Raw genomic sequence first — 10,009 nt, 5'->3', positions numbered from 1 at the left:
GCCCCAGTGGAAAAAGCCTGCTTGTATTTACCCTCTCTATACAGCTGGAGATGAAATCATGGAATTCAGATACAGTATTGTTTATACATGAATTGTAGACATTGTGAATCTGGTATTTGTGGACATTGTTCATGTGCTGTCATGTCCCATTGCAGGGTGATGACTTTGTAACTGAGAAGCACTGGATATTTTGTGATGTTCATTGACCCCTCCAGATATTTATGACTTTTTAAAAACTTGATTGACAGTGTCATCATTCTAACGAACTTAATTATCACAGTTTTAAGATGGCGCAAGCAGTCTGTTATGTAAACAGGATGTACAGAATGATGACGGGTGGGGCTCTGTGAATTGTGGAAACGCCATTGTTCTCTACTTGCTGATTTGTTTCTACCTGCTGTCTGTAAGGAGTATGTACATTCTATGTTTGACCTCATGGGTTCCTCCTGGTGCTCGGCTTTCCTGCCACATTCCAAACACGTTTGGATTAGGAGGTTAATTGGTCAGATGGGTGTAAGAGCTGAAAGATGCGACTCTTAATGTTGTTCTTTCACTTCAAATGAGGCGCACCCTTATCATGTGATGACGTAGGCAATTAACGTAATTTACATAGAAATTAATGTTAATTATCAGAAGAATCCTTAAACAAAAAAATATATACAATATTACTCAAATATTGCAGAATATTAAATATACAACAGGTTTGCAATATGTCCACCTTTTCAGATAAGGAACATTATCCACTCCTATCCATTCCTATAGATAGTTTCTCCCCATTCTGATGTAGTTAGTCACAGATGTTTCTATTAGTAGGGGAGGATCCAATGATCCAAGTTCCAAGATCCAAGGATCCAAGGGCACAGCCACAAAATAAAGGGAGGTCTCTTTGGAACTGAGATGAGCAATTTCCACAGACAGAGTGTGGGGAATCTGTGGAATTCATTGTCTTATAGGGCGGAGGAGGCCAGATCATTGAGTGTATTTAAGACAATGATTTATAGGTTCTTGATCGTGAAGGGGTTTAAGGGTTGTAGGGTGAAGTTTGGAGACTGGAGTTGAAGACAGAAACTGAGGCATAATTAAATAGAGGATCAGACTCGATGGTCCCAATAGCCTAATTCTGATCCAATATCTTACAATGGTTTTATGGTCCTCCACAGATGAATAGTTGCTTCCTGACAGGGTGTCAGGTGGGTGCAGGTGAGGTGGTCTGCTCCACCTACTAATTACGCAGCTCTTTGTAGCGTTTCTGAAGTATGGGCATGAACTTCTTAGTTCCATTCCAAATGCTCCTTCTCTACTTTGAACAGCTGTAGGTCACGGGTTCCCAAAGTCAGGTGGCACCTTGCATTTGTTGAGTGAGGCAGTCATGTCCCCAGCGATGGCACCATGACTGGAGGAAAGCCAAAGGCCTTCCGTGAAGTAGAATTGCTGATGGAAATGAAGGATTGTCTGGAGGTTTGGGACTCAAAGGCAGGAGTTCATATTGTATATCTCAGCATGGGCACTGGCATGCCTGGCTGTCACGGTCCAGTCTGTTGACTCCTCATTCCAGTTACTTCCTTTTCCCCGTGGTCCATTGGGTGTCTTGATTAAGGCACCTGTTTCCCATCCGTGCCGGCAGTGTAAAAACTCCAGCTAACAGCTACTCGGTGCTCGACCGTCACCTGAGCAAGTGCAGTTGTACCCAATTCGGGTTCCCGTTCATTGTGGACTCTGTGGCTCCGGTGCCCGGGTTTGCTTCGTGGATTCGGTCGTTTTCATGTCCAGCTGAGTTGCCGGCTATTTGACGCCACTCCGAGCCAAAGGTAGGAATTCTGCCGTTTCCATGGCCAGCTGAGATTTGCTGGCGGGTGGCCACTTCACCGAGTCGAGATTCGAATGGACTGTCGTGGTTTGGATTTCGTTGTCTCGTATCCGGCTGAGTAGGTAGTCCGTTTGCCACTACTCAAATGGCCTGTTGTTTAGTCATCTCGTATCCAGTTCAGTAGTCAGGCCGTTTGGTGCTACTCGAATGGACTGTCATTATTTTTTCATCTCGTATCCAGCTCAGTAGGCAGACCGTTTGCCGCTACCCGAATGGACTGTCATTATTTTGTCATTCCGAGTCCTATCCACATCCAAGTCTAAGGCCAGGTTCTGTGTCCGAGCCCAAGTTCAAGTCCAGACTCCAAGCCCATGTCCAGGTTCCGAGTCGAAGCCCAAGCCCTGGTCAAAGTCTAAGTCCTGGCTCTGTGTCCGAGCCCAAGTTCAGTTTTGAAGTCGAAGTCTAAGTCCTGGCTCCGAGTCCAAGCCCAGGTCCAGGTTCCGGGTCGAAGTCCAAATTCAAGTCCTGGCTCTGTGTCCGAGTCCAAGTTCATGTCCAGGCTCTGATGCCGAGCTCAAGTTCAAGTTCAGGGTCTAAGTCCAGGTTCTGTGTCCAAGTCCAAGTCTGAGTCCCGGCTCCTTGACCGAGTCCAAGTCTGAGTCCAGGCTCCATGTCCAAGCTGAAGTCCAAGTCCAGGTTCCAAGTCCAGGCTTTGTGTCTGATTCCGAGTCAAAGTCTAGGCTCCGTGTCTGAACCGAAGTCCAAGTCCATATTTTACTAGTTTGTTATCCAACATTCATGTCCTTGTTGGCTTTTTATCCTCAATCCCTGGCCTTCTTAGTAGCTAGCAATAAATACATTTCTGTTTAATCTGTCTCCGTGCCTGTGTCCTGTACTTGGGTCCTGCCTCCGGTCACTCCAGCTGCCTCTGTGTAACACTGGCAGGATAACACGCAGGCAATATGAGGGAACCTGATAGAAGTTCAAATGATGAGGATTCGCGCCTTTGATCTTCAGCAGGCTGGTTCCTCCATTGTTTCAATAACTTCACCACAGGGCTGCTCTGATACTCCGGGAGACTGTTTGGAATCTGTCATCACACGTCTTTATCCAGGTTGAAAACAGGTTCCTGGGCATTCTGGTCGGGAGATACTGTACTGGCAGTATCCTTCCACTCACAGTGGCTGTTATGGCCCAAATCCCAAAATTGGTGGCTTTGATGAGAACGTAAGGGCACACTTGATCTCTGAGTAACTCATCCTTCTTTTAGATTAGCACCATGTTTCCTTGGTGGGAAGGGATTGAGTCAATCTGAGTGAAGGAATGGATTGAGGAATTGTTCCTAATATGGTTAATGAGCTGTCGGTGAATGAAGCTGAGTAATTGAGAGTGAGGCTTTCCACCGTTCCATGTGCGTGACAAGCTGCATGTTCCGTGTGGTTTATGGCAACTAGCAACTTAAAACTTCTGGGTTTGAATACAGATATCCTTAATTCTATAAGTCACGGGGAGAAATTAACAAGTTACGCCTTTATGTTTCTGGTGACTGTCAAGCATCCATTTACCCAAATACTAAATTAACCCAAATACTAAATTAACCCAAATATTAAATTAATCCAATATTTTAAAATTTCTCCCCACATATTGCTTGGTTTCTCCCACACTCTACCACCTACCAAGAGAGGATGTGGAGAAGATGTTTGCTATAGTTCAGGTGTCTAAGACCAGAGGATACAGCCTTATAATACAGGGATGTCCTTTTAGAATGGAAATCAGGAGGAATTTCTTTAGCCAGAGTGTGGTGACTCTGTGTAATTCGACGCCACAGGTCGCTATGAAAGCCAGGATATTGGGTATATTTAAGGCAGAGGTTTATAGATTCTTAATTAGTCAAGAAGGGACAGGTGGAGAAGACAGGAGGTTGGGGCTGAGATGGGAAATGTGTCAGCGACGAGAAAGCAAAGTCAATGGGCGAAATACCCTAATTGTGCACCTATATCTTATGCCCCAATGGCCTAATATTTGTAGTGATTTACAGCAGGACATTCATCTGCTGAGATGCATTTGTTTGCAAGGTGGCAGGGGTACTGAAGCACCCAGAGGAAGCCCATGTAGTCCAGGGTGAATGTGCAAACTCCAGACCCAAAGGAATCCAGGGTTATTTGTTGAACCCAGAGTTCTGATGCAGTGAGGCAGAGGTTCTGCCATTTGTGCCAATGTGTAGCAAGTGTTGAGGTGATGATCTGAGTGAATTCTGGGTGAAGTTCAGGGATTCCTATGGCCTGGTCCTGCATTCATTTCTGGTGTACTGTTTCGAGTGTATCGATAACCGCACAGCCAAAGTAGATCCAAACTTCTGCCTGTTGGATGACTTGGAAGAGCCTGTGTTGCTGCTTATCCCTCTCCGTCACACTCTCCCTCCACTCAGCTCGTATAGTAACATTCTCAGCATCCACACTGCTGGAGATATATTCAGCAACAGTCAATCCCCAGGTCCTGCTTTTCCCATGTGTGACTTGAGTGATGCTTGATTCCAGACCTACTTGAGAAGAGGTTCAAAAGCTAGAGTCCCCATGATCAGGTGTACTCAACACTTACGATCCCCATTTCCAGAATCCTTTACAAATCCTGGTCACTCTTGAAAGCCCTTTCCTTCTCCTGATCCATTCATCACTCTCTGCCAACTCAGAACTAAATATTTCAATTTGCTCCCTCCACTGAACCTGCATTTGCAAGACTCTCTTCAATAAGAATGACTTCTGGAATGACTCGTCAAGTCTGCTGACAAGGACAGTGTGAGAGTGCTTGTGCATATTACTCTGTCCTGAACATCAGCTCCTGGACACTTTCTCGTATTTCCAATGGGAACACGACCCACCACTGAGTATCAGGCTTTAATCTCCCTTAGGAATCCCTGACGTATTTCCCCAGAAGACTCTATTTACCCTCCAGCGTCAGTTTCATAACTTACAGTTTCTACCACCTCCCCGCAGGCTAATGGTTCACAGATACCTGTGATACCTATGAAGCCCTCTGCTGCTTTGATTGTTTCCTCTTTCCTGACCCATAATGTCTCTCTATCATGGTCCTGTCCGTGACGTTAGCATTCCGGTTCACGGTCCATTCCATGGACTCAGGACTCCGGGTATTCCAGCTGTCCTTTGTTTTGGTTGGGTTAATTATAAGCACCTGATTCCCATCTTGGGGATTGGAATATAAGTGGCCTTGGGGTTGAGTGTAAGCTGCTGGTTTGTCTTGTCAAGATTCCCTGGGAGCAACCTGCCGGTGGAAGGCTGGAGCGGCCACTTGCCATCTTTAGGCTGTGTTGGTGAAGCATCGCCTCATGGAGCCTTGCTGTCAGTAGTTGGAGCTGTCTTTGTGTATGGATTTGGCCATTTCCCGGGCCAGCTGAGTGGCCGTCAGCCACTCCGAGCTAGGTAGGGATCCGGCTGTTTCCGTAGCCAGCCGAGGTTGCTGACCGTAACTGCAACTCGGAGCAACCCCGATGCGGAGATGGAACTGTCTGTCATTCTTCAGTGTTTGTCTCTTCTTGTCCTCGCCTCTGTGGGGTAAGTCAGGCTGATTTGCCATTGCCCTGCGGGGGTAATCTGTTTTGTTTTGTTCTCACCTCCGTGGGGTAAGTCAGGCCGTTCTGCTGTTGCCCTCCAGGTGGGGGGTGGCTCTGTCTTGTCTTGTCCTTACCTCCGTGGGGAAGTCATGCCATTCTCCCATTGCCCTGCAGGGGGACCTGTCTTGTCTTTGCCTCTGTTGGGTTAGTCCGGCTGTTCTGCTGTTACTTGACGGATGGACCTGTCCCACCTTGGTGTGGAGATAAAGATGAGTCTTGGCTTTTCGAAGGATAAGTCCTTGCGCTCTGTTGATGTTCAGTTTCCAGTCTGTCTGAGCTCCAGCCTCCAAGTCATCAGCCTCTGCATTCCAAGACCCCAGCTCCCAGCCTGCAGCCTCAAGACTCAAGACCCCAGCCTCAAGCCTGAAGACCCCAGTCACGTCCTGTCCTGTAACTATGTCATGTCCTTGCCTAGTTCTGGGGTCCGAGCCTGAGACAAGACCCAGGTTCTGGGTCCTTGTCCAGTCTCTGGCTCTGAGTCCAAGCCCAGGCTCCTAGTTCATGGTTCTTTGTCTGGGTTCCCTGTTTCTTGTCCATGTCTGAGCCCAGGTCCTGCATCCCAGTCCTGTTCCTAGTACTTCAGTGTCTGTGTCTTGCATTTGAGCCTGCACCAACGCCCCAATCTGTGACACTCTCAGCATCCCCATTGCACACCAGGATAGATCTTGTTCCACTCAGATATTGTGAAACCATTCTGTTCAGTAGCCATGTCACTCAAGCTGAATCACTTCCCCAAACCAGAGGAAGTAGATGCACTTCTATATTACAAATGCTTAACATAAAAATTTGTTTAAATACAGCACCTTCACTGGTACCAGATGATGATCAGGGAGTCGTCTCCATCTCAAAAGATAATCAAGAACTGTTGAAATCCAAAAAAAATGAAAGACCTACATACTGAAGCATAAACTGGCAACGAAAGCTAAATATATTTCATTGTTTGCTGCTTAATTTAAACGCTGATGCTTCTAGTTTTCCTGGAATTGATGATTTGATCGCACAATTTATTGGTGCTCTGACTATTTCACTCCGCCCATATACTCCACCCACAGGGGAACAAACTCATTCGAAGATCAACTTTACAGATTGTTCGACTCTGATCGAGTTTGCTCTCCCTGGACACAACTTGACTTTTTCGCACAATGGCGAACTCGACCCCGCAATGTGTTCCTGCTGAAGATGTTAACTCATCCTACAACCCGCCCATAATTATCATCACATTCATCCTCGGGCTTGCTGGAAATACGATTGCTTTGTGGATCTTTTGTGTTCATGTGAAGTCGCGGAAACCAAGTATTATATATTCACTGAATCTCATGATTGCAGACACTCTGTTACTATGCTGTCTACCTTTTCGAGCTGTTTATTTTATCCGAGGGAAGGACTGGAGTTTTGGTGATGGACTGTGTCGACTGAACACATTCATGATTTCCCTGAACCGAACTGGCGGCGTCTTTTTCCTCATGGTTATAGCGATCGATCGTTACTTTAAGGTGGTCCATCCACTCCACAAGGTAAACAAGATCTCTACAAGGTGTGCGGTGAAGATAGCAGGCAGTCTGTGGATTGTAGCGGTGGCTATTTGCTTGCACTTGCTGACAGACAAACATCACTTCGAACAACACAACGTGACAAACTGTGAGCCTTTCAGCATAACGAAGGATCTGAGTCTCAGAGCAGCTTGGACTGGCTTTATTTTTATGTTCTTTAAGTTTCTTTTGCCAGTTTCAGTTATCCTATTCTCTACGTCCTCCATCATCTGGAGGTTACGGCAGATGGAAGCTGAAATGCGGGCTAAATATAAGCGAATTGTGAAACTTGTGATAGCCGTGGCTGCAGTTTTTGTCATTTTTTTCTTGCCCAGCAGTGTTGCTGCGGTCGCGGTTTTGGTGACTAAACTGAGAAGGTCAATTGACTGCAAGTCGTATCACATAGCAGCGAATATCTTTTACAATACGTTGTTTATAACGTATCTGAACAGTGTGGTCGATCCCATTATTTACTATTTTTCTACTTCGCAGTTTAGAGATGGTTTGGAGAAAGCTCTGCTTCCTCTTAATTTAAGCTGTCGCAGATCAGCCACTGAACAAGGAACATCTATAGAGGAGCAGACTGTGGATCAGCAAACGAGCTCTGCATCAGCCATCCCATGTTCCCGGTCCGCGTGAACTAGATGCTCTTTTTTGTTATGTGATCAAAGTAAAGCTGATAAATGCGACCGGACGCAAAAATTGATCAATTCTGAAAATGTTGGTGCGAGATAAGTTGATTTTAAGTAACAAGTTCTGAAATACACTTTCTTTTATATGTAGAGAAGTTACTGCATGTTTCTACATAAACAACCTCTGAAATAAACTTACTTTATGAAGAAACCCTGTCTTTAAAGCATAAGTTCCCTATTTTATTTTGGCAGGAGGGCACGCGGATTCCGGATGACGTGCTGCTCTGAGGGAACTACGCTCCTTTTACCGGGAACTGTGGAGGGTACGGGGCCTGGCCTCATCCAGGCTGGGTGCTTCTGGATGCTGGGGGGTTCTGGTCCCGATTCAATTAGGGTGGGTGTCGGGAGGGCGCGGGGACGTGAGGAGGATCTGCTGGCGGGCTTTGTCCTGGGTCTGGCCAAGATGGCCATTCACAGGCATGGCGGAGGAAAGTGGAGGGCGGGCGCTGCGCGGGCTGACTGCCTGCCCCTTTTCTGAGGATACGTTCGTGCCCGACTGTACCTGGAGAGGGAGCACGCGGTTGCGACGGGCCCATTGTGGGGACATCCGTGAGCTGTCGCCCTCCTCCCCCCCCCCCCCACGAGGTATTGATTGTCTTATAGACGGTACTAACCATTTTTTAATTTGAGTATACTTACTGTCTTGTAAATGTTGACTGTCTGTACCTTGTGCATATGTGATGTAAATAAACCTTCATAGTTTTGTTAAGAAAACAGTAAGGGTTCTGTGAATCCCAGGTTGGGAACCCCTGCTTTGAAAGAAAGGGTTTATGGATATTTTAAGATTTTCTCTTTCCATATAAGCAATTACTTCCTCAGATGACTTCAGCCTCTGTGTCTCGCTTGTAGATAGCTTCTACCCGTTATAGTGGGCCATTCTCAGGTTGATTGACTGTCCAGAGGAATCTGCAGTAATACTATTCAACCAAGTTCAATCCTACCTGCAGACTTTCAGTCAGTAGCGAAGTGTTGTAAGCGGTTGCTGGAATGGTGCCAGAGAAAAGCCTTTTCTGGTGAACTGGAGAGAGGAAGTGAAGCGCCGGTTCAAAACTGGGGAATTTATTTTCCGTAAATAAAATTGAAATCTGGAATGAAGAAAGATTATCAGTACTGAAGAAGGATGGTCATCATTAATTAAAGATAATCAGTATTTAGGACGGAGATATGGAGGGATTTCTTTTACAAGAAGATGTTCAGTCTGTGGAATTCACTGCCAGAGGTGGTTGTGGAGGACAAGTCATTGGGTATATTTAAAGCAGAGGTTGATAGGTTCTTGATTGCTGACTCCTGGCCAGAAGGCATGAGAATGGGTTCAGAGCGATAGTAAAGCTACCAAGATGGAATGGTGGAACAGAGTCGATGGGCTGAATGGACTAATTTTTCTCCTGTGTGTTATGGGTGTCAATGAAGTTACCAGGATATTATAAAATCCGCTCTGATTTACCAATATTAAAATAATTTTGCTTACCTGTTGAGACCCATCTAGGAATGTCAAAAAACAGAAATTTATTTGATCTTGAAAGTCCTGCCGAAGGGTCTCGGCCAGAAACGTTGACTGTACTTTTTTGCATAGATGCTGCCTGGCCTGCTGAGTTCCTCCAGCATTTTGTGTATGTTGCTTGGATTTCCAGCAGACTTTCTGTTTGAGTTCCTTGGAAGTGACTTTTGTGGATTATTGTTTGCAGCAAAGAACTCCAACACAAGGTGGCAGTGTGGAAAGAAATGAACACTGAATATTCCTTATGAAGAATCAAGGGCAACCAAAGGCATGTGGTATTCTGAGTTAGTAACTTTTATTCCCCAGGATTTAATCAATATATGTCTGGTGTCTCTGTCTGATTATTTCACACTTACCCACATGAGCTAAAGCACCATGATAGAGTGTGTCGCGAGGAACTATTGCTGCCTCCCCTCCTACAACCATGAGAAAGCATGTCCAGGCTGCATGAAGGAGAGCAGAAATCACTTTTAAGCTTCATTCAGCAGATCTTTGTGGTAACGAAAATCTTCTCTGGGAATACTGTTGTCTCTCTGTCCTCTGTCACGTAAAGTGCATGGAAAAGCAATGCTGTATAATCAGTGAGATGGTGTGATGTGGTCCTGGATCCTCCTCCACCTCCTCCACAAGATTTTTTGACAATGGATAAATAATCCCAGCAATGTGTCTCTAGTGAGGTCGTCAATCCTGCTCACAGCCCACCAGTAGTTATGATAACAATCATCCTAGGCCTAGTCAGAAATACAACTGCTTTGTAGATATTTTATTTTCATGTAAAATCTTAGCATCAAGGAAAAGTACAGCACAGAAACAGGCCCTTTGGCCGATCTAGTCCATACCAAACCATTTAAGCTG

At 45.7% G+C, this 10,009-nt stretch overlaps 1 protein-coding gene across 1 annotated transcript; it reads left to right on the top strand.

Annotated features, from left to right (window-relative positions):
* Nucleotides 1–6,521: 6,521 nt before the first annotated feature.
* Nucleotides 6,522–7,902, top strand: LOC140190830 (hydroxycarboxylic acid receptor 2-like). Its single transcript, XM_072247700.1, has one exon. The coding sequence runs from the start codon at nucleotides 6,578–6,580 to the stop codon at nucleotides 7,601–7,603; it is 1,026 nt and encodes a 341-aa protein (XP_072103801.1). The 5' UTR covers nucleotides 6,522–6,577; the 3' UTR covers nucleotides 7,604–7,902.
* Nucleotides 7,903–10,009: the final 2,107 nt, after the last annotated feature.

Source organism: Mobula birostris, chromosome 31, assembly GCF_030028105.1.
Source record: "Mobula birostris isolate sMobBir1 chromosome 31, sMobBir1.hap1, whole genome shotgun sequence".
In the NCBI taxonomy this organism is placed as follows: Eukaryota; Metazoa; Chordata; class Chondrichthyes; order Myliobatiformes; family Myliobatidae; genus Mobula; species Mobula birostris.
The sequence above is the reverse complement of the archived record's forward strand: the minus strand, read 5'-3'. Positions and strand labels throughout refer to the sequence as shown.

Bases quoted from the DNA above. Each gene is read 5' to 3' on its own strand.
- LOC140190830 (XM_072247700.1), top strand. From the start codon at position 6,578: ATGGCGAACTCGACCCCGCAATGTGTTCCTGCTGAAGATGTTAACTCA.